Below are 23840 nucleotides of genomic sequence, written 5' to 3'. Positions count from 1 at the left end.
TTTCCTCTTTTTGAAGAATCCTTTCGAACAATTCATTTTTAGCAGCTTGTGATCTTACTTGTTTTCGAATCACATGCCTTTGCTGTGCAGTGTTCACATTTGAGCTCAAGTGAACCGAAGCTCAACAGTTGACTTGCAAGCTCTCCTTTTTCAACGTGGTCTCACCCTGCTTGTTTGGTGCACACCATGCAGAGTTCGCATGTGAGCATTCTCGCTTGACCAAATAAGATGCACTATCAAAGCAATGGCACCAGAGTTCATGTCAGCCGACCCAAAAGCACCCAAAAAAAAGTGTTGGACGCTCAGTGTAGCATGGTTTCTTGCTTTACAGCTTTTTATTTTTTTATTTTAATAGTACCTTTTTATTTGCCACGAGTAAGAAACCTCACATTTCCAGCTACTTATCTACCAATAAGGTCTGTTTTGGGCAAGTCAAAGTCAAACATTGCACAAAAAGCAGAAAAAGCATCCTTTTTCAGAAGGCGGAAAAAATAATGGGTCAGAGAAGAGAACCTCCAGCCTTCCAAAACAACACTTGTGTGGTAAAATAAATAAATAACAACATGAAGTTGCCTCTAGCTAACTGAGCTGTGATGAACAAATACATTTGACATGTCAAAGACTGTCCAGCTCAGTCAGCAACAACACAATCACCACGCACATCTTTTATTTATATAATGTTTATTTTGTTTTTTGATTTATTTGCATTTTTTTTTTGTCTGTATTACTATTTTTTTTTTTTGGGGGGGGGGGGCTATTTGATGCGTAGATAAGGTTTGTTATTCATTTGGAGTTTTCTGGTCTCTACCCATCAATGAAAGGGCATCATCATCTGGAGTCACATTGCATCCTTCTCTTTAAATGTCATTGTTCTGAAATGGATGTAACGAATCGATGCTGTGTGTGTTCAACATTCAGACCGTTTCAGTAAAAGGTCACAACCTCTACTGGGCTGCGGAAGTGGAATGCTAAGTAAAATGCCAGTTATTTTTAACTAATTAGTGTTTTAAAAATGTTCATTTTGTCTAGGGAAAACAACATAAATATTAGCCTTATGCTGCATCTAAACAGCATTTTCAGATTACCGTACATAATTATGCTTGCTTTGCTTTAAGGTCTGCTACTCGGAGTCTAGAATTATGTAATGAAGGCACAACTCCATAATCAGACTGTGCTTATTAGCATGTCAATATGATATTAATATTAGTTAAAAAAAACAAAACAAGCATTTTTGCTACAGCAGGTATAGATTGGTATCACAGGTGAGATCTTATTGACATGATTTACATTCTTCAATTAAGCAATATGTACTGTATGTGTACAGTACATTTGACATTACAGTATGTCACTTTAAAGGCGCAGGACGCAGGATTCAGAGTTTTTGCACATTTGAGACCCCTCTGGCGAAATGCGGAATGACGTGCACACGGCCAGGGGCGTGCACAACTTCTCGGGTACGAGCAAACCTCCAAGTTAAGTGAACAAACGTCAACACGGAGCGCAACACCTTTTTCATAGGCTTAATAATGTCTACAGACTGGTAAGAAACACATTAATCTTCAAGTTACTTTGTATGTGAAAGTCATTTTGAGTGACAAAAGCTTACCTAACATTACAAACGATAAAATCGCATTCCCGTGAATCCGATGAAATTGAGTATACTACTACGTTGCTAATATATACTTATTTTTTAATTTAATCAAGCACAAGTACAAAGCCAGTGAGCCAACTATTTAATCAAGTCGGCTTTGCTAATGTCTCCGAACTCATGCTGCGTTCACACCAAAAGCGGTTTGGGGTGGTGGTGCGTTTGGATTGTAGTCAATGGACTTCGCGTGCAGCGGAACAAAAGTGTGTGGGACGGCGCGGAGGGCGCGATTGCCACTAAAAAAGTGAAAGTGCTATTGCGTACCTAAAAAAAAAGACAAAATAGTGCCACGGCTGCATAGAACAGGAAAGAAGTGGAAGTAGTCGGTGGTGCTCACTTTTTGTTGACTCGCTAAAGTGCTCTACAGTCATCCGCTGCTCCTATATTTATCCGCGTCCTCCCGCGTCGCTGGTCCAAAAGTGGTTATTTTGACATTTTTGTTGCACCAGACTGGACTTTACTCCTCAATTTGTCTTCCGTGGAGTCTCTACATGTGATTGAGACGTAGCTATCGGGTGCAGTCGTCTTCAAATCCATCTTGAATAAGCTGTCCGGTCCGTAAAGTTGTATGAACAATCACGAGAGTTAGCGGGGACACTAGCGACTAATAGCGTGAACGCGCATGACGTCATGCTCATAACAAAATTTAAAGAGTCCAGCCCAAACAAACGTTCCACCATTATTTCACTTTACAGGAAAATAGGGGCAGCAGTCATTGTGCCATTGTACAATTCTTAAAAAACAGGTACAAATATGGTTATTTTAACACTCCAATTTGAGTCTAAAGTTGCATCATACAACTTTAATGGCATTTCACTTGATGAATCATATTCAGAGAAATATCACGACACACACAACACAACAGAGAGGTAACAGCTATTATAGGCAAGGCTGACACATTCAAATGAATGGAGAGGCTTGACTGCGGTCCTACATTACTGGATAGGCTAATCGATTCAAACAATGGGGGGGGAAAGTGATGTAAACACAACTCAGCAACTCCGTAATTTAATCATCCTGTAATTGGCTCCGTTTCACTCACTCGGCATTCGGCCCCTTCAGTTCGACATTAGTTGCATCCAGGTTTTTTTTAAATCATTTGGTATTATTTTAAGCAAAACAACAACACACCTGTGACAAGCATTCACCAGCCCAGTGTGTCTGCGCGTCCCGCGGCCATTGCGCATTCCGCTACTGGCTGAGTGTGCCGTCACGTGACCGCTTGACACAAAAGCTACACTTGTCAAATTAAATACATTAATTAGAAATTGAATTGTAAATTAGAGTTTCCATCTTGGTGACAGATACTTTTTCTCAGCGTGAGAAATAAAAGTAAAGAGAATGGAGAGAAATGTGTGTCAAACGCTCATTGAGTGACCACTGACTAGTGACAGTCCTGCCGTAGACCTTGAGTAAACTTTGGCAAGCATGGGAAGAAGCTGTTAACTCCATAAAAGTGAGCCTCAGCTAAGATGCAACATAACCTCTCCAAAAACAGAATGAAGGATGCGTGAAGGTAACAAAAACGGAAAGAAAAAGACAAAGACACTAACAAGATAAAGAAGCCTCTCAAGAAGCCTAATATCTGGATCTGTCTCATTTTGTGTGCTTTTGTGGATAGTTTTCATCGCCACATAGCAGTGACTGTCCCTCGTTCCTTAAAAACAATCTTAGATTACTGAAGCAGTCAGCTCATGTGCAAACACACAAACACATTGAGGAATTTTGATCTCAGCCTCACAAGCACATTTTAACAATGCGTATATGTGCTGTATTTTTATGTTGACCTGAGGGAGGCCCCCTCAAAAGTACGCAAGCCTAAATGCAACATCCATAACATAACGGACGTTATCGCCACTTAAAGCATACAGTGCAATCCTCTGCTTTGACAGGATTATTGGGAGACTTAACGTTTTCCCTCAACAGAGAAAAAGTAAACATTCGGCAACCAAATAGACATAATAGAATCTTATGGCAGCTAATTTCGCTTATCGTGTCTTATAAAGACCACATTTACTGTTCATAAATATCCTTGTTCTTGGAAACATTGTTTGGACAGTAAACTGAATTCTTGAGCATTTCTGAATTTACTCCAACAGTACCATATATTTAAATGTATTTGTTCAAATGAAAGGACAATGAATCAATCGACCCTTCCAGTGTGACGTCATGTTGAAGTCCGCCCCTAGCGGTGATGGTCAGGGCGTCAATGCGAGTGAATTAGAAAACAATCAGTGTGAGCTAGAAAATAGGTCAAAGAGTTGATAAATCAGCGACCAATGCTCTGGTGAAGTTGTGCGCAGCCAACGGATGCTCTAATGGCTCAAAGAGAGAAGAAAGCAAGAAAGCATTCTTTCGGCTGCCAGCAGCGATTCTAAACCCCGCGAAAGACAGTGAGGAGTAAAAAACTAGCACGGTGCCTAGCGTGAAACTACGATGTAACTTTTTTCTTTGGTAGCTAGCGGCTTCAAACAACTGGTTTCAATGATTCGCAGTAATGTAGTGTCCTACTCGGGACGTTTTTTTGTGACACTTGACATATTTCCCACCTTTTAAGGAAAACGCTCACCGAAAATCAAGTTCTCTACGTTCATTTGTTATGGGATGTTTGCCCTCCGGGAGGCTCCGCGGGAGCTAAGCAGTGACGTCAGCTGGAAGGGTCTATAAACCTTGCAACCTATAACATTCACTTTGCAAACTTTCAGTGAGATATCAACACAAACCCTGCACATCAGTCCCAATATTATACTAGTAATTAACCACATTTTAATCATTTATGAATTAATACATTCATTTTATGTTGATTGACTTGTGTCACTGAAATGGACGTTTTGTTTTGTTTTTCATTTTTGGCCCAAGTCATCTGCGACAGTATCTAGGAAACCTTCCTGCTTTCTATACCGTGACAGTATAGAAGACGAATGGAGTGAGGTTTTTCCTATGTAAGCACTTTAGTGGTGGTCACCTTGCCAAAGTAAAACATCACTTGATTTCTAATCAATTACTTGGCTTCCTTAGAAGGCAAAACATACTGTTTTTGTTATTATGATTATCATCATCATCATTATTATTATTCTTATTATTATTGTTGTTGTTATTATTATTATTATTGTGGTACTCACTAATGTACACTGTTACATACTGTAATAGAGTAGTACAACACCATATCTATCAAAGCTTTAGCTAATATAAAAAAATATATTAAATAATAAATAATTAGATTTCACGTAATATGGAGGGGGCGTCATGAATATATGTATGATTGTAATATAACACAGTACTAAAACTAATTCAATAGTTTTGCAATATAACTAGTGTTGTTCCAATATCGTTTTGTGGCACCCGATACCGATTCCGATACCCAGCTTCGCAGTATCGGCCAATACCGATACCATACCGATACCGATACCTAAGGTTTTTTTCCCTCAACATGAAAAAGCTGTCCTGCCATTGGTTCAGAGCATTCAAGGGCCAATCGGATATCTTAGATTGGCATGCAGTGAACATGTGACATATCAGTGAATGTCGTGCACAAGCAAGACACAAGATGCTGCATCCAAAATCCTATATTAGCTTTGGAATTAATGGTATCGGCATGTTACCTGTGACCAATACCGATACCACTGTTTTAATGCAGGATCGGCACCTCTGCCGATACCAGTATCGGTATCGGAACAACACTAAATATAACGCAATCCTATTGCGTTATATTGCAAAACTATTGAATACTATATTGAAATAACTATTGCGTTTTAACGCAATAATTTGCATTATAACGCAAAACTATTGCGTTTTAACGCAATGACTTTTGCAAAATATATTGCGAAATAACGCAAATGGGGTATATGCCACGGAAGAGGCGGGACTGTTTTTGCACATCAGTTTGCTTCCGGTTCGGTTTGCGACGTGTGGGCTGCGTCAAAAATACTTGTGCTTCCGACTTTGTGCCCCTCGGTTGTGCGTTCGCAACCCGGACCGGAAACAAACTAATGTGCAAAATCATGTCCCGCCTCTTCCGTGGCATATACCCCATTGTGTGCGAGAGAACAACAGTGTCCACTTCCGGGTTATTTGCAACAAATTTGTCTATCATTAACGCAACGATTGCTTTGTTAATTCACTTTTGGTGAATATATACATATAATAATAAAATAAATGTAATTATGTATTGTAAAACAACGCAATGTTACTTTTGGAAGGGAACGAAAGATTTCCACTTTCGGGTCATTGATTTAAGTGTAAGCGTCGCTGGCAGGAACATGGATGATGGTTTGGAGAGACTTTTATGATTTAGAAATGTCCGAGGCGATGACATACTGCATGCAAAGCGATGAGGTATGAAGTAAATGTTTAATTAACTAAAAGCAAATTAACAAAACAATCGTGGTGTTGATGATAGAGAACTTGCTTTTGCTAATGTTTGCTGATGACCCAGAAGTGGAATTTCTCGTTCTTTCACAAACAATTTGCCTTATTTCGCAATGGGGTATATCAAGATGCGATCGGTGACCCCTGCACGATTTGTGACCCGCATGCGCAGAAGATCGGCCATCTTGGATCGCTAACTACGGCACCTACAGAGGTCCAAACACGTTCACTCATGCAAAATGAAACAGGCATTGCGAAAGGTACAGGACATGTGCACGTTTGTTTTTGTTTATATTTTAAATTGTACGAAAGGTAGATTTTGACACATACTGTGTTGGAACCCTATTAAAGTGTTCTTTGTTTTTCTGCTCTTCATCTGATTTCTGAGTTTGACTGCATGGTGGCGCATGTGCCCCAAGGATTAAATGAAATCATGGTAATGAGCGTCAGGTGTGTGTGTACCTTGGAGGCAAATATTTTATTTTATTTTTTTAACTATTGTCGGTATGCGAAAAGGACCGTGTTGTCCTTTGGACATTATTGGACAAGGATTGGACTTTATTGGATTAAATTGTTTTTGACCACACGACCGAACATGGGTTTTGTTTTTTGTGGCAACGACACGCGTCCAAAGAGTTCTCACCGATTCGCCCCACAACAAATATAGCGTCTTATTGGAAAGACTTTATATACTGTAATTATAATTTACTGTGAGCATGGGTATGGTTTATTTTTATTGTCTTTAGAACAATGTGTGGCCAATATCATAGCATAGTGGTTGAGGGTGGGTGTGGCAGGGGGGAGTCATTTAAAGCACACACACATACTGCAGATTTACTGTAAAGTATAACAATGCAGACTCACTATAATGTAATGAGGTCAAAAGTAAAATGTTCATCTCATAGGAATAAAAGTCACTTAGTAAATACATCAATAATCCAATTTTTTTTCCTGTTGTATCATGTTTTTCCGAACACGCACTATCACGCAGGCTTATAACGGTATTTGTTCTACTGTGGTTGCCGTAGTTGGCGCTCCAAGATGGCCGATCTAATGCGCATGCGGGTCACTGATCATGCAGGGGTCATCGATCGCGTCTTGACAGGGTATATGCCACGGAGGAGGCGGGACTTCCGACTTGTGGGTTTTTGCACATCAACTTTGATTCCGGTTCCGGTTTGCGACATGTGGGTCGTCCCAATACTTGCACTTTCAACTTTGTGCCCCTAGTAGTGTGGCTGTCTCAATTGTCTGATGCACTTCACGCCCATCGGCGGGAGCACGTGGGTGGGGGTACAAGTGGCAGTGGCCGGAACTGGGGCTGATGTGTGGAAACCCGGAAGTCGGGCATCTGCCCATATGTTTTGCAAAAATAATTGCGTTAAAATGCAATAGCTTTGTGTTATATCGCAAATTATTGCATTAAAACCCAAGTTATTTCAATATAACGCAATAGCATTGCAATATAACAAAATAATAGGATTTCGTTATATTGCAAAGTATTGTGTTATATTTTGCAATCTTAAATATTTTTGTGATGTCCCCTACCGGGCTCCGTAACATAACATACAGTTAGGTTGAAAATTATTCATATTCACCTTCCATATTTTGAGTTGATCTTTGGAATCCTGTACATACACGCAAAGGACTGAGTTGCACGCGCTGTTTCTAGCCACCTTGTCGCCATTGCCCATACGCAAGCCACATGAATTGGGCTGCTTGAAAAACAAATTTACACATAAACAAAAAGGTAATAAATGGCTACATTACAGCAAATTGTCCCTCACAATGAATGACTTTGAGGCCTTTTCGACCAGCTGTCTTTGTATTGTTGGGATGAAGACAAGTGCTGACCTAAACAAAAACATAGAGAAGGAAATCATTTTTTTTTCAATTTGGGTACGTCTACCATATGGTAGCATGCTTCACATACACAATGGATAGGCTGTTCATCTGTGCACTGAACTGTATGAAGTGAATTGTGGCTTGCGGTCATATTACAATGTCAACACCTGATCTTGTTCAATCTTGGAAAAGGCCATAAAAGTGTGGGGCCACAAATACTTCAGTACAGATGATCCTTTTGATTGCTCAGAATTGTCTGGTAATAATAATGAATAATTCAAAGAAAATAATTAGTGTATATTTTTCATAAATGTCTCTTTCAAAATGTCTTATCTTTTGGCACATTCTTGTGATTTGTAGCCAAAAGATACACATTCAACAAAGAATGCACATTAACTTAAAACCCAGCCAGTATAATATGGAGCTTAACTTCTGACTTCAGACAATTGCAGCTCATTCAGAACGCTGCAGCTCGAGTTCCGGCCAAATCAAAGAGATCAGAACATATCACTCCAGTCCTTAAGGCTTTTTACACTGGCTCCCAGTCTGCTGTAGAATAGATTTCAAAATTCTGCTACTGGTCTATCAATCACTGAATGGTTTGGGTCCTGAATATATTCAAGAAATGCTGATTGAGTACAAACCCAGCAGGGCTCTGAGATCGACAGACTTGGGCCAATTAGTGGAACCCAGAGTTCGAAGCAAACATGGTGAAGCTGCATTTAGCTGTTATGCTGCACACAGATGGAATAGGCTGCCAACAGAAGTGAAGTCAGCCCCGAGTGTAGGGTTGAAAATGTTGCTTTTTTTTCTCAATCGTTTAAGGACTTTTAAACACCTTTAATTAATCATGTGTTTTCCTTTTAATTATTATTTTTTTATTATTATTTTAAACTTCCTTAAGCTAAATGTTTTTACATTTTGTAACCTACTTTTGTTTTCTCTTCTTTGCTCTGAATGTTAACTAATGTGTTTGGTGATGCTGTGTTGTCTTTCCTTGTGTAAAGCACATTGAGTTGCCTGGTGTATGAAATGTGCTATACAAATCAAATTGCCTTGCCAAACTGTTGCCCGTGTGCCAAGACTGGTCCATTTTATATATTATTTTATTTTGCCCATCTCCAGCTACATCGCGAAACATCTTGACAATATCTACTGGGAGATGATATCATTCCAATATTGGATGCCAATTCAGTTACACAGTTGTATGAGAGAGGATAGGAAGCAATACACCACTCAATTTGATTGTAAACAGGAAAATAATAATGTGTTTAATTATGTTAATGCTATTATGCTAAATTCAAATCTGGGCACACCTGTGTGTCAGCTGCAGCAAGCATTGACAGGTGGCCATTTTGGCTCTAAAATGATGTTTTCTTTAATTTCGCTCTGGAAGTCTGCCATGTTTTTGGGCAGTCTGGCTGGACCCAATCAATACAAATAAGGCGACCTGGCTCACTGCCCCGGCTTTATGCTGTATAGTGGGTGTGTGCAACAAGTGCAAAGATGTGCTATGCTTGCTATGCTGCAGAATTTGATGTGTACATGTGTATTAAATTATCCACATGAAAACATGTTGCTGAATAGAGGGCATGGGGAATTGTAGAAGTAGTGTAGTACGAATGTGGAGTGACTTCAAGATTATCACACTTGACAATTTTAGATAAAACTTTGAACAGAAAGTAATAAACAATAAGTTATTGTAAGGTATATCTCCCCTGACAAATACCGTCTCTATATCAATACAATCTCTCTCTCTCTCTCTCTCTCTCTCTCTCTCTCTCTCTCTCTCTCTCTCTCTCTCTCTCTCTCTCTCTCTCTCTCTCCATATATATATGTACCGTATTTTCCGCACTATAAGGCGCACCTAAAAGACTTCAATTTTTTCAAAAGCTGACCATGCGCCTTATAATCCAGTGCGCCTTATATATGGATCATTATTGAGCCGCAACATGTCTCGCTGTCAAAACGCTATCGGTGACCCTGCACGATCGGCAGAAGATCCCGCCATGTTGGATCGCTAGCTAATACTAATACTTTAGCTCAGAGAAAATAATAAAACAGCGGTTTATTCATTTTGGGAGTGAATGGAGTTGTCAGAAAGCTGGTTTGTATTCTATTAAAAAAGTTTGACTGACCTATCTGTTTTGTTGGCATTCCCTTTAGCGCAGCACCATCTAATGGATGAATAACGTAACCCCAGCCTCTACTGTAGCCCCTTATATATGAAAAAAAGTTTTAAACTATGTCATTCATTGAAGGTGCGCCTTATAATGCGGTGCACCTTATAGTGCGGAAAATACGGTATATGTAATCTCCAGGTCACCCAATGTCCCTTGGCCATTCATAGAGGGATGTGTTATTTTCATACAAAAAAAACAACATGTCCTGCTCGCATCTCATTTAACTTCTGGCTTCAAGTCAAAATGGCCGCCTCACACTGACACCAATTTTGTGAGTCACAGGAGATTTCTGCTTCTATCGCTCCCAGTCTCTGTCTATTGCGCTCGCTGAACATTTGTTCTGATAATGTGGGCGGATTAACCACTTCTAGGACCAAAATATTAAATAATCAAATGACAAACAGAAAAAGGAAAGCAATTCTTTAACTTTACTCCTGTGCTTGGCTTACTCAATGGAAGAAGGTTTAAGTGCTGTGTGCTGCGACACACAATGCAAATGTCATATGTTGATAAATGTTGACAAATAACTCTTAATAATACAAGGGGCTCGTGTTCATAAGGTGTAAAAATGAAGCCAGGCTCCACAGGAAACTAACATGTAAGCAAAAAGAAAGCAAAGTGTTTGAGAGACATAAACCCAACTTCATTCAACATCAATTTAATGTCTACAAAAATGTTTTAAAAAACAAACATTTCTCAAACCACCTTTTCTAGGAAGTCCATAACTGGGAGAGAAAAAAAATGAATATTTGTGCTGTAATTAAGAAAAGGAAGTTTTAATGGGTAAATGGTAGCTAAATAAAATTATGTTCGTATTTCACTTGCAATTAATCTTTGTAATTTTGTCACAAGTTGAACAAAGTTGTCGAGCTCGGGTGACTACAGACCGTGATGATGTTCTCCTCCTGTGGTAAATTCGTTAATGCACTATTGTGCAAGCATTAGTTTAATGCTCAGTTCCTTTATTTTACATCAGGCAATGTAGTTAGACAGCTAAGGGGTCCTTCAGTGTGCCACTGTGCCATTTTACATCGAGCAGGTTATTGAATAGCTAAGGGTTCCTAAAAAGAGGAAGTGTAGCGTTGGTTGGCCGTGCGCAGCAGTATTGACAAAAGCCTGGTTGAAATAATATTGATAGATGGACGATGACGTACGGCTGTCCTGATTGTTGACGATTGCTGAATGAGGGATGATCAAATTTCATTGACGTGCCCACATCCGATATCGCCTATCGCTCTCCTCAGGCTTGACCACCTAGAAAGAAGGATTCGTGTTTCTGTTCCCATTCCAGCAAGTTCAGCACTTCTTCCAAAGATGTTGACATTTTCCATCGGTTTAATGATCTCATCTCTTGAAGTATGGCATACAGCAGGACTATACATAAAGTGTCATCTACAATTAGCTGTCGTTCCAACATAATGGGCAATTAGCTAAAGTTCAGGTGAGGCCAAATAAAGCATATAATTTCAGCGTACACTGGGGTCTTCTATCCACCTCCTCCCACTCTAATTAAAAGCTCCATAACAGCATTTGTGAGAAGAACCGGGCCTTTCATCTTCGTGGGTTTAAAGGTCGAATTAACTCCCTCCAAAGGCAATTTGAATTTTATGCTTTGGCCCTTTTCAGTACTGTAGTATGTTCATGATTGCTTGTGTCTGAAAACACCTGTTTAACTGAATTTCTACTTTGTAATGGGTTTCTGCTGCATACTTTCGTCCCTGAATCAAGCTCATCTTTAGCATGGCCATCTTAAAGCATTGAATGTGTCGGAGACAATCAGGTCTATCCAATCCTGCTAGGAATCTGTATTGCAATTCACTTGCTCCATTCTCAATCTATCACTTAATAGAGTGTCAGCTTAAAAGCTGCTTTATTCCTGTTCTCAGTTCAAATTACCCCCTTCAGCTATTCAATACAACTTTCAACTTCAGCGCGTTCACTCTCGAACCATAAGTGACAAATGTTTGCAGCTGCTGTCCTTCTCAGAGGGTGATCAGAGATGTATTTAAGATGCTGAGGATGTGCATCACATGCAGTGGCATTATGGGTACTGCCTGCTTTAATTATCCGACACGCCAGAGTCGCAACCGCTGCTGACATTCCTATCATGGGTCGGGTTTATACCTCTCAGACTCTCTGCACTTAGTTGAGTTCCGTCCTTTATATCCCGTGACAGGCCGGCATTCCCCAGCTCGCCAGAGTGAACATGATGTACTTGAAGGCCATGAAGTGGAAATGGGATATGACAGAATTTTCACAGTTCACCCCATCTTATAGCATCTAAAGTGGTAGCAGGAGAGTTGTGGAGTGAGCGATATTACCACTGTCACCACAATTGCATAGGCTGAGTCTATGTCGTTATGGTCAGTTTGCAGCTTTTGTTGGCTGAGTGTGGTGACTCGACAATTACTAGACCAGTGAAGTTTCTCATTGTATTGGTGTATAACATGTCTCATTTCATGTCAATCTGGCTTTGTTTGGAAACTATGTCTTAATCACGATGTTATTCTCCTTACAAATAAAAATGATTATTTGTCCAGCCTTTGATTGTGGGCTGCTTTGTATCTAAAAAGCAGTTCAGAGTAAATGAACCACAATGAGACTTTGGCTTTAAATCCAAATCCAAGCAGTGACATTGTCAGTGGTAACATTATTGCTGATAGTTCACAAGATCTATCAGGATCTTTTCTTTCTTTTCTGTGTGCTTTTTGCTCCGTCGGTGGCCCTATAATCTCGCCGCTCTGTTGACATGAGGGCTGGCCATTGTGGTCAGCACTGATAAGAGATACTATGCAGGCACAGTAATAGATGGATTATACACCACAGACTGAGTTCAGCATGTGTATATTGGGTGGGTAAAATAACATGATTTTCATTGCTTTATCTGGCATCCTTTCTTTTAAGCCTCATTGGATTTAGCCGGGTTCTCTTTGTTTCGCTGAAAATTCCCATTTTCTGGCTCTTCCTCTTTTTGTCTTTTCTGCTCGTTCTGTCCATGTCACTGTCTCCAGCATCTTTTTTGTTGTTGCAAATTTTGTTCTTTTTCCTCAAAACCCTTTCAAACAGAACCTCTGACAAGAGGTTAGTGACACTCCCAACACACGCATATTTTTTACTGTCATAATTTGAAAGAACAGAATACCCATGTTATTTTTTTTCAAGGCATAAGTTAATGCACATCATGATTTGTTTATTTTATTTTTTTTAAATCCAACTACATATCATTGTATTGTCTGAAAGTAACTGATACATTACATACTCTAAGTTTCAATGTTTGGTTGCATTCTATCACCTATGCCTTTTCTTCTGAACATTCTACTTCTTTTGTGATTACCCAATTGTAGGACTTTTGGTTGGGCAATAATGGAGCAGTAAAATTAACTTAAACAGAGGCATAACTTTTTGTTTTTGTTTTTTAACGACACTCATTATTAACTTGGAATAGCGCCATACTAATCCAGCTAATAGTAAATTGTGTGGTAACCTTTCAGTTTTGAAGTTAATGGTCAGCTCAGTTATTTTTCATGTTTATTAGAAAACAACAATTACATGCACTGCTTCATCCTGTTTTTAATGCCTACGTCGCTTGTAAACTCACGCGAGTATCAAAAGTGGCTGCTGTTGGCAGTTTCTTACCATTTTATAAGTACAAATTAGATGAAACATTCAGAACACCGTCCCGAATTGCTGCTTGATTCATATTCACTTCTACACACATCCAGTTCCACATTTCTTTAGTTCATTTTTTTGGTGGCACTAACAACAAATCCAGCATTGTGCCGTTGCAATTAACAGTCCAGTGTGCAACTACAATGTAAGAGAGGCGGATTGCACAATAAATACAATTAGATTGGGTTGATAGGTACCCTGTGTGCACAAATGCACAAGCAATATATCATTAGTGGTGTATGCAATGCTGCAGCAGCGTTGATCACAGTGTCAATTAGTTTTTTCTCAGCCCAGTAATTATAGTGGCACATCGCGCTTGAAGTGTATTTGGTGGGCCAAAAGGTTAATAAGGTGTTGCAGAATGATGAGAATGTCCTGGAAAAGGAATATATATTACCCATCTATCCATTTTCTATAATGCTTATCCTAATTATGGTCGACTCTAGGGGTGTGAATTTCCTAGTACCTGACGATTCGATTCGTATCACGATTCACAGGTCACGATTCGATTCGATACCGATTAATCCCGATACGAATTTATAAGTCGATTGTTGCGATTTTTTTTCATTCAAATTTAGAAGATACTAATCAGTAAGCTTGTAGAGTGTAAGATTTATATGAAAATGTATTATTTATTTATCTGAAATTTCAGTCTTATAGAGGTTGTAATTTGTTTCATGTTTGAACAGCATTGAAATAAAATATTAAGGCTTAATGTTCCGTTCATATAACATTCTTCCATGCTTAAGGTGTGAATCCTTAAAAAAAATAAATAAATAAATAAATAAATAAAAAAAAAAAAAAATCGATTTTGACAATTATTGAATCGATTCGAGAATCGCGCGATGTAGTATCGCGATATATCGCCGAATCGATTTTTTTTTAACACCCCTAGTCGACTCGATTGTGACCTGGAGGTGCTGACTTTGGGGCAATTCATGGGGTTTCACCCTGTATATGCACATATACACACACACGTCCTTATTCCCACGAGGCTCGTGGGTGAGCTCGAGCATTGCTCAGATGGCATTGAGTGAGAGGTGGCGTACACCCTGAACTGGTCATCAACCAATTGCAGGGCAGAGCCAAACAGGCATCCACACTTCCTATAGACAATTTAAGCAGGGGTGTCATTTGAGCAAACAGGCCATATTCACCCCAATTTGATATTAAGCAGGCCAGACCGTATATTTGTGGCCTAAAATACTAGAGAAAAAAAGGCTATTCTAAAAATCTCTCCTTTTTGGTGTCAATAGTTCTAAGCACATTTGGAAAATATTCACATACATTGATTACTGTCTTATTGCAAAACTTGTTTAAAATCATATGAGCAATTTGAAATTTCTTAACAAATACAAGTGTGATTTCAACAATATTAACAAATCAATGTTTTGATTTACACATGAAATTTACAGATCACATTCGATCAATCAATCAATCAATCAATCAATCAATGTACTTTTTACAACTTTCTATAATCTAGAAAAATAATTGAAATTCGCATACATTTCCAAATCCATTTGGAAATATACACAATGAACATACATTGTATATGACCTAAATTACAAATATAGGCTCTGATGCAAAACTTAGAAGTGTTTAAAAAAAAGGTCAAGTAAAGACAAAAGGTTGGTGGAGATGTAACAGGCAACCAACCTGCACACTTATCTTTGAAGTACTGTATGTTTTATACAATGTATATTAAAACTCTACACACCCATGCAAAACCTTTTCCAACATGAAGTTAGGGCATATAACCTGCACAACTCAATTGGAAAAAAAAACCCAAAACATTTTTACAAGGCAAATAAAAATAAACAACTGAGACGATATTGCAAACGTGTGCACACTCTCTTTCTACTAGAGGCTGTGCTCAGAATTAACCAATCAAATTCAGACGCATGTTAAATGGGAGTCAGCACACACCTACTACCATTTAACATGCCCCTGATTAACCCCAATTCAAGTCCCGCTGTTAGAGTAGGCATTTCCTGACATTTTTGTAGTCACATTTTACAGGTCTTGGTATGCAACCAGCTTCGGCAGTGTCAGAGAGATCTCGTTGAAAGTTAGCAGCCATCAGAAAGGTACACAAAATTTCCGAGGCAACAGTGGACGTCCCCCAAAACTGATGTAAAGACAAGAACAAAACTGGTCAGGGAGGCTGCTAAGAGGCGACAGCAACATTGGAGGAGCTGAATATAAACAGAACCACTGTCAACATTTAAAGAAATCTGAACCAGGAAGACAAAACAAAAGCAGCATTCTTACATTTATTCAGCAATAACAGAGGCAAGAGGCACAGGGCAGACAACTGGCAGGAAAGTGTCTGCCTAAAAAAAAGAAGGAACACAGTCATGTTGACCGGGCACTGACAAGACACAAACAAATGCTATTCACTTGAAGTCACTTTCATTCCAAACAGTGTCACAGACGCAATGTGAAAATATCAGAAATAAAGCCAGCTGTCTCAAAGGGTTACACAGGAACACTACAATGTGGCTCTAACTGTATCAAGCATCAACATTGAATTCCCCCAGAAAAGGGCTTTGCAAGTTGCTTGTGTTTTTCATGTTCATGTGATGACATGCTGACTGATTTGTTGAAATCAAATTAGCAATATTGCTTTGTGCCTGGGGTCCGTGATGTCTTTATGCTTTACTACCGGGTCATGCTAATATTGACGTGTTTGCAACTTTCGAGAGAATTTCATTTTCTCTCATTACGTTCAAAGTAGATGAAATTGAACATAGAGCTTTACATGTAGTTGAATTGATTAAGATGGGTGGCGGTGTAAAATGTCTTTGGCTCTTGACTGAAATACCTGCAAAGATGTTATAGAGTGAATGGTATAGTCCAACCCTGAATCAAAATGGCTGCCCTAGTCTCAGTAACACTTGGACAATGACACAAATTGTGGATGTCATTTGGGGCAGCATGGCTCAGTGGAATGGTGGTCATCTCCCAAACCAGAGGTTGTGGGTTCGATCCCATCCCGTGCCATTGTGACCATGTTGAAGTGTCCTTGAGCAAGATCCTAAACCCCCAATTGCTGCTGATGCTGCGTCATCAGTAGGTGAATGGGTAGTCAAAATGTAAAGTCCTTTGAGGGCCTTGTAAGGTGGAAAAGCGCTCTATAAATGAAGTGACCTTTACCAGAAAATAGAACATGTAAGGAACACCTTTGTTGTCTTGACAACAGTCGATTGTACTTCAGTTTGAAAAATCATTTTCAATTCTCTGTCATTTGTCAGCTCAATTGTAAACCGTAACTCTTAGAACTAATAGAACAGGAACAAGGAAGTTGCTTTTGGCTAGGGGAGGAGGCAGCAAATTGCAGGGCAAAAAAAGAAAAAAAAGAAGACAATATTTACTCTACTCATGTTTTCTAAAATAAAATATGTTAGACAGCAAATATATATGATATAATAGTGACGGATTAACGGTTACAATGACAGATGAAAACCCCCTTCCATCAAGTTTGTCAATTTTTCAAAGTTTCCCGTCAATTGTCAACAAAAAGGGCATCCGTCATTGACGGACCTTCCGTCAGTACTGATGGAATGCCCACCTCTGTATTTATATTTATTTTTTTATTACCTTTTTTTTTTTTTTTTTTTTTTTTTTTTTAATCTACGTAGCCCCTAAAGTGACATGGGAGAAAAAAAATTAAATGTTTTTTGTCCGGACAAGAAACATATACCATATATATTTTTTCTCCCATTTCACTTTAGTGTAAGTATAAAACACGTTTTTCTTTTATTTATATATATTCATACATCCATCAATCCATCCATCCATTTTCTTAACCGCTTATTCCTCACAAGGGTCGCGGGGGCTGCTGGCGCCTATCTCAGCTGGCTCTGGGCAGTAGGCGGTGGACACCCTGGACTGGTTGCCAGCCAATCGCAGGGCACACAGAGACGAACAACCATCCACACTCACACACACACCCAGGGACAATTCAGAGCGCCCAATTAACCTGCCATGCATGTCTTTGGAATGTGGGAGGAGACCGGAGTACCCGGAGAAGACCCACGCGGGCACGGGGAGAACATGCAAACTCCACCCAGGAAGGTCCGAGCCAGGACTCGAACCGGAGACCTCAGAACTGGGAAGCGGACGTGCTAACCACTCGACTACCGTGCCACCGATATTTATACATATTATATATATATATATATATATATATATATATATATATATATATATATATATATATATATATTTATTTATATATATTTATTTATATATATTTATTTATATATATATTATTTATATTTCACTTATATTTTTTAGCCGTGGGGGGTGGGTGCCTGCAATCTACACTTTTGCCTAGGGCACCAAATCACCTAGGGCCGGCCCTGTAATAGATGCAGTCTATTTTCTACAATACGAAGCTGGCGACTTTATTGTTAGAGTGTTTTGGAAAGGGGGCTAGCAGAGACAATAAACACAATAAATTGTGTGTGTTTTCTTTTCTTATGACAATAGTTCTAACCTTGTTTGCTTTCTGTCATTTTTTTCCCCCTTGCAGCTCAGCAGAGGAGAAATTTCGCTGGAACAACCAAGGTAGTAAATCCATCCACTAAAATCCCATCATAAATTTAATCTAGTGCACCATTGTATGGATTCTGCCACAGCTCTGTGCTGACTGTGCATACTGCATCACGTTTTCCCCCCGCATTGTTCAGATTCAATTCTGTACAAGAAACATGATTGCTGCTGTAGAAAAGGTCTTGTGGGCTCTGCATGTGCAAGCACAGAATGAAGAAAAATTCTTCTCACTGCTAGTTCTGTATTTCTGACTGAAGGCTAAGTAAAAACCATGCAAGCATATAGTTTTAAATCATGATGATGTCACTCTAAACTTACAATTTTAATTTCAAACGTAGCTCATGCTTGGCACATGGTTCAGTTCAATTGAGCTTTGACATGTAATGACTCGACAGGATGCGCCAAGATTATGACCTGAAGGCAACTCATCAATGCTTTCCAAATCACTACTTAGTCCTCTGCTGTACAAATGGTGTCAATGCAGCCGCCTGAAATGTTGATTACATTCCTTGGTGAGAAATCATGAAAGACTTTCACACTCCAATTAGGCCTTTTGATCTTGTCATAATTCCTAGCGTGACAAACCCATCCTCTGAATAAAATAGGTTTAAGTAAAGGAAATGGATTTGTAAAGTCAGCATGTAACAGTGCAGACAACAATGGCATTGGTTTCGCCCAGTGTCATTGCTGTGCAACTGTAGCCAATAAAACTGTCCTCCATAATCCACTCACTAAAACCTTTTCTATTACCATTTGTCTCCCTCTCTCACAATAAGAGACTAATGTTGCTCCTAGGACCCGTTTAGATGGATTTGTCCTCATGGCTGCCAAGGCAAGGCTAACCTGTAGACATCAATGTCACAAGATTTGTTGCAGGCTCATTAATTATATTTCCCCCTTGACTCAAGCTCCACTCTTTGGGTCTGATTTATTAGGTGCCAAAAAGCAGGTGCTAACTTGTGTGTTCAACGCTAGCAAATAGTGTACACTGTTGGCAACATGTGTAAAAGTAATTTTCAACCAAAATATTTTAGACATTATTCCATCTAATAATCAAATCATCTGATAAATTTTCATTTTGCATTTAAATGCCAATTTTTTTTTATTTTTTTTTTCACAATTATTGTTTATTAACCAATTATTTTTGTGATTTGTTATAGTTTTAGGGATGAAAAAATAACAATGAAGCAATGTCGCATATAAGGAGTTGGTTCTTTACTAACCAATCTTGAAATTTTGAAACTGATTCAGTTATTAGTCTTTTTTTTAATTAAACATAAAATATAATCATCTTGTTTTCATGAATAGCAGAGAATGTTGTGAGGTTGAAATCAGAGGATTTGGATAATTTTAAGATTAAAAAAAAAAATGTATCCAAACGTTTACTTGATTATTACAATAGTCAATTCATTTAATAATTGATTAGTTCGATTGAATGATTAATTCTGACACCTCTGCTGATTGTCACCATAAACATATGGTACCACAAGAAGTGCAAAATGAAGTTTGAAGTGGTGGAATTGGAAATGTTCGTGGAAGAAAACTAAAAAAATAAAAATTATATGGCACAGATACAGAAAATTTATATTTTTTTTTGTTGTTGTTGTTTTTTGGTGAAGCCAGCAACCGCATAAACACAATGTTTTGTTTGATCTATCTCATCAAAAAATAAATAAATAAATAAATAAATAAAAATAAAATAACAAAATGATGTATCTCATCCCGAGTGCCCAATCTATGCAAAGCTCTTTTCACACTGCACTTAGCTGGGCAGACCATACCATTGTCAAACCCAGTCATTGTGTTCATGGTGAGGGGAGGGAACCACAGGATGGAGAATGTAAGATAGAATGCTGGGTGGTGCGACAGCAAAGCATTTTAAATTAAATGTTCTTATTGGAGAGCGGCCTTGCTGTGACATCAGAGAGGTCTCTCCAATAGGAGAGTGACTGGCGGAGTGTCAGGGTTTGAGGGAAGTTGTGGACCCAAGTGTGGGGAGGCAAAGCCAGGCGTGGCAGGTGTGCTCTTAATCATGATTTTATTTTAACATAAAACAAACAAAGTACAACACAAGACAAAAAGTACAAACCAAAGCTGGGAATACACGTACTAGTTGAAAACTAAAACAGGCAGGACTCACAGGCGCGGGATACAGGATGTGACAAATACAGCAAGGCAAAAACTCGCCAGCATGACACGGATAAAATAACAATGAACCGACAAAGGACAGCGAGGACACAAGGAACCAAATACACCTACACACACACACACACACACACACTAATTGACAATGATTAGACACAGCTGGGCAAGACACAAGGGGGGAGCTGATTGGCAGTTACATGAGGAAGGGCAGGCAACACGTGGACAAAACAATGCTTAGACTAAGACTAGGGGATGACATAAGAACAACAACTCAAAAACACAGAACATGACTGACTCAAGGAAACATGAACAAAAACAACAAACACAAACCAAACCTGATCCATAACAAAAGCAACCCCGGAACAAACAAACAAACAACAAAACCCAACACAAACCATGACACGGACTGATGCTGTGACATTTTGGCAGATTTATTTACATGAGGACAATGGAGGAAGCCTTAATTTTAAATGTGGTGTCTCAATTTCTTGAACTTTGGGACACACGAGAGATAACAAGAAGTTACGTGATATGTTTAAGAAGGTACTGCTTGCTAACCTTGCTCTGGCAAGATGAATTCTCGCGTATTTGTAAGTTTACAAACTGCGGAGAATACATCTAGTTGATTTCCACCGATCCGAACCACTGGGGGTTCGGACCAATCACGTCACATTGTGTTTGGGGCGGGACATGCAACTGTGACGAAACCAGGAAGCCAGCACCGACGCCGTGGCTAACAAACAAACCTAACATGGACGAATGGGCGCTACAATTAATTCTTGCAGAATTACTCACGTCTGCGATTGGCTGGCAGCCAGTTCAGAGTGTACCCCGCCTACTGCCCAGACCCAGCTGAGATAGGCTCCAGCACCTCCCGCGACCCTTGTGAGGAATACGCCGTCAAGAAAATGGATGGATGGATGAATTACTCATGTTTCCTTGTTGAATGTTGACCAGTGAGAGGCGCTTCATGAATTTCTAGCTTAATATGTTCTATCATTCTCTGTACAAGCAGATGGACAGAAGGACATAGAGGAGGAGCTGACAACAGGCCTGGAATTGGTGGACTCTTGTATCAGATCACTCCAGGAATCAGGCATCTTGGACTCGCAGGACTCCACTACGGGAGATCGTAAGACCATTAAGATGATTAACATATGATGATTTCATTACACTTTTTCCTCAGTCGCTTTGGTACATTTCTCAGATCAGGATTGACATTTCCAAAACAATAACTGCATTTCTCAAAACAAAACGTACAAATAGCAAAACTTCATGGACATTCTTAGAGAAATGAGAGATGTGGTTCAAAAGGTTGGTCCTATTTTATGCTTGGGAAAACACTTTTTTTAAAAGAGCATTTTATTTTTACCCAAAATGCGGCAAAATGACGTGGCAGGCTAACTTTGTAATTTATGCACGTGTTGCATATTATGGGCTTGACTGAGGTTGCTTAGCTGACCTTGCGTCTCATATTCAACCTGCTCATGGCTTTGCTTTGATGTAGCCTGGCTGTCATGATGTGCTTGTTGCTCCGTGTCACTAGAAGTGTGTTGTGGTCTTTCCATTTAGCTGAGAAAATCGAAGACAGAAAATGGAAGGCATTAGATTCGAAGGCCACACAGGATAAAGTGGATCATTCAGTGCTTTTTTGGCTACACATGACTTGATAAGATTTTAAGAAAACAAGTGTAAATATTTCAAAATTCTGCATTTAAAATATTCCCTTAATATCCGGAGCAGCTGTTCCTATAGTATTTTCACTTCTTTCAAAATATTGAAAGCTAAACAGAGCTTCAAAGGTTGTTGTCATCCCACAGTGCAATGCGATTGTTTCTCCGAGCGCTTTGTGAGATCCAGAGGAATTCCCTATTGCCTCTGTGCTACACTCTACACCCCTACACCACCCACCCCCACCCCCTTCAGTCACGGATATCATACCCATGTCTTTGCTTCAGTCCACCCCATGGGAGTGAGGAAGCTGTCGGGAGGCATGCAGACTCGTTCCAAGAGTTTGATATGCTAATCCATCCTCACCGAGGTGTCAGCTGGCCTGCTGCTCACTGTACAAAGAGGTGCACACATATACAGCAATAAATTTACAGTGTACAGGTATACATAACAGACGAATGCATGAAGTGTTTCTACGTACGTACAACTCAAGGACACTTAAGCCTGCAAAATCAGACATGTTATATTACATTTAAGAAAAGAGGTTGAAAGTTGTCCAGTGCAAAAGTGCATCCACTAGACTCGTAAAATAATCTTATTTGCCAAAAGGATCATGTTTACGTTTATTAATATGCTGTAGGTGCTATCAGTTTTGAATTTATTATTTGCATTATATTGCTCTTATTGGATTTCTTCCCATCAACATCACACTTTGAGAAATAAGGCAAGCAGGATTTAGTGTTGTCTAAGAGCTATTTTATTATCTCCAAAAGTGTTTGTTGGCATCTTTTTTTCTTTTTTTTTTTGCAACTTCCTGTTCACAGTTCATGATATATGATGCCCAAGAGCCATAAAACTACAGATCTGTCAAATCTTTCTAATCTGAATATTTGCCATTCAGCACTTTGTATGATCCTTTACTTATTTGTGTTACTTTTCCGACTTGACTGGCTTCGGTGCCTTCAAGGGTAGTCTTGCTGAATACAATTCTCCCTTACCACTACCGATTGTAATCATGTTCTATTATAGCATCCATTTTTAAAATATGTTATATAAACCTCTCTGGCTCCAAATGAAATCATAATCATTAATGACTAGGAATAATTGGTCTGTTTGATTTGTCAGCCTTTGTCGGCCAAGAGCATCTTTGTTACCATTTAAAAGTTAAAATCTGAAAATATACCCCATCACTAGGAAGTGTTCTCCCAGCTCATTAATGAAGACAAATAAAAATTAGGGATGGTAGAGTACCCATACCAGGTATCGGTATCGATACCAGCCTTATTTTAAGGTATTGGTTAAGAAAATGGATGGATGGATGGATTGTACTTGCAATGGTGCCAATACCGGGATAGTCCGCCCTCTTGTGGCCCTTTTATGATCAAGAACTACAAATTAGAAGAATACAAAATTGCCATTAATGGCATGCGATTTTAAAGAAAAAGGCTATATCGGGATACAATAGGTTTTTCTTTGAATTTACCAGACATGATTTTTGTTTTTTTTTGGTGGTGGTGGTGTGTGTGTGTGTGTGGGGGGGGGGGGGCGGGGGGGGGGGGGATTATATACTAGTGGTATTGGTATTTGGTATGAGTATCAGTGACCACTCAACAGTTGACTCCTCATACTGGTATTGGTCTGACAAAAAGTGGTATGGAACATCCCCTGTAAAAATCCTATTTGCTCTTAAATGATATATGTATAATGAAAATGTATTTATCAAAGATTTAGCTTTGAAAATACATTATGGAAAA

The 23840-nt window shown here is 39.1% G+C and overlaps 1 protein-coding gene across 11 annotated transcripts in view; it reads left to right on the top strand.

Annotated features, from left to right (window-relative positions):
* ctnnd2b (catenin (cadherin-associated protein), delta 2b) overlaps positions 1-23840 on the top strand; it is a 153573-nt gene that overhangs the window by 59992 nt on the left and 69741 nt on the right. For all 11 annotated transcript variants that reach the window (XM_077537232.1, XM_077537198.1, XM_077537241.1 and 8 more), the window contains 2 exons: positions 18251-18285; positions 21431-21547. In XM_077537232.1, coding sequence (XP_077393358.1) covers positions 18251-18285; positions 21431-21547 — 152 coding nt within the window. The remainder of the gene's footprint in view (positions 1-18250; positions 18286-21430; positions 21548-23840) is intronic.

This window comes from Festucalex cinctus, chromosome 1 (genome assembly GCF_051991245.1).
Source record: "Festucalex cinctus isolate MCC-2025b chromosome 1, RoL_Fcin_1.0, whole genome shotgun sequence".
NCBI classification, from domain to species: domain Eukaryota; kingdom Metazoa; phylum Chordata; class Actinopteri; order Syngnathiformes; family Syngnathidae; genus Festucalex; species Festucalex cinctus.
Note: the sequence above shows the minus strand (reverse complement) of the source record. Positions and strands in the feature narration are given on the sequence as shown.